Genomic DNA, 1,808 nt, shown 5'->3' with positions numbered 1-1,808 from the left:
CTTCTTACATCATAATAAAATCATCAAAGTCGCGAAAGTCTTATTTCTTAAAATCTTGTAACAAACATTAACGTAATAATTTCTCAATTAGGTAATTTTGAAAATGTCAATTTTAAACTTAAAACAACCATCCTTACTTTTTTAAGGGTATGTTCATTGAAGAAATAGTTTTAATCAAATTTAGTGAATATTATTGAATTAGATTTAGAACTTTATTTGGATAATAATAATAATAATAATAATAATAATAATAATAATAATAATAATAATAATAATAAATGCATGATCTAAATGTACTCCTATAAAGTAGACTCCAATATGAAACAAAGCTTTAAAAAATGTTTTTATTAGATGTCCGAGACTGAAATCCATTAAAAAATAAGAGTTAGCTATAAATAAACTATTAAATTTAATTACGAAGTTTGCAATATGAAAGGTTTTAAATAAAATTCTATAAAGTTAAATTGTTGAGAAAAGTTTGCAATATAACCTAAAACTTTTCTCATATAAACAACTCTTCATATGGTTTTATTTCTTCCTCAACATACAGTAACAACACAAACATGACAAACATGGATTGGATTCGCGGTCGTTTGCTAGGTAGTGGAAGCTTCGCCAATGTCTACTTAGCCACACACACAAAACATTCGGTTAACTTTCCGTCTATCACCGCCGTCAAATCCTCCGAAAACTACACCTCACATTTACTTCAAAAGGAGAAACATATACTAGATCGTTTAGGTTCATCCCCACATATTATCAAGTGTTTTGGTCACGATTTTACTTTTGAAAATGGCGAAGACTATTATAATATATTCCTTGAATATGCCGCCGGCGGAACACTTTCTGACCAGCTCAAGAATCACGAAGGCAAGTTCTCGGAAACTCTCGTTCGCGGTTACACGAGGTCTGTTTTAGAAGGACTTAAACACATTCACAAAAACGGTTTCGTTCATTGCGACTTGAAGCTAGAAAACATTCTTGTATTCGAACGTGGAAATGTTAAGATTTCAGATTTTGGTCTTGCAAAGGAGAAAGGTTTAGAACATGGTGAGAAGAAGTTGGAGTTTAGAGGAACTCCTATATTTATGGCGCCGGAGTCAGTTAACGATAGCGTTTATGAATCTCCGGTGGATATTTGGGCTCTTGGTTGCGCCGTCGTGGAAATGATTACCGGTAAACCATCATGGATTATGAGTAGCAAGGAAAATATGTGGTCGTTGATGATTCGTATTGGGATTGGAGAAGAATTACCATTGAATCCACATGAATTATCAGAAGAAGGCAAAGATTTTCTTAAAAAGTGTTTTGTTAAAGATCCTATGAAAAGATGGAGTGCTGAGATGCTTTTGAAACATCCTTTTATTTCTTATGATGAAACTGTTTTATCTTTGAAAGAGTTTTCATTGCCATTAATGTCTCCCAGAACTCACTTTAATTTTATTCAATGGGCTTTTTCTACTGTGAAGACTTTACCGACGAAGAGACTCCAACAATTAGTTACATAGATTGATTAGAATCAGACTGGTGTTTTCTCCCGTGAAATTAGAATTTTGATGAATCACATTGTAATGTATATATCACATGATGTTAATTAATTCTTTTTGATGAAATGAATGAAAGTTGTTTTAATATGTTTGAATTTGTTCTATTTTGTAATCTGTTTTTAGTATTGAAATGAATGAAAGTTTTTGCATTGATAAAGTTAAACTATGATACTGCTAAATCAAAACTTTCTGTTTCTGTTACTGCATTGCGCCATCAATATAAAAGTATAGTGTCAAATAAAGCTAAATCAGTATTGATCA

General features: G+C 31.4%; 1 protein-coding gene across 1 annotated transcript; it reads left to right on the top strand.

The window, feature by feature from the left end:
* Nucleotides 1-572: 572 nt before the first annotated feature.
* Nucleotides 573-1,508, top strand: LOC131650096 (mitogen-activated protein kinase kinase kinase 20-like). Its single transcript, XM_058919833.1, has one exon. It carries the CDS (start codon nt 573-575, stop codon nt 1,506-1,508), a length of 936 nt encoding a protein of 311 aa, XP_058775816.1.
* The last annotated feature ends 300 nt before the right edge of the window (nt 1,509-1,808 follow it).

Source organism: Vicia villosa, linkage group LG2, assembly GCF_029867415.1.
Source record: "Vicia villosa cultivar HV-30 ecotype Madison, WI linkage group LG2, Vvil1.0, whole genome shotgun sequence".
Taxonomy (NCBI): Eukaryota; Viridiplantae; Streptophyta; class Magnoliopsida; order Fabales; family Fabaceae; genus Vicia; species Vicia villosa.
This window is presented reverse-complemented; position numbering and strand designations above follow the sequence as displayed.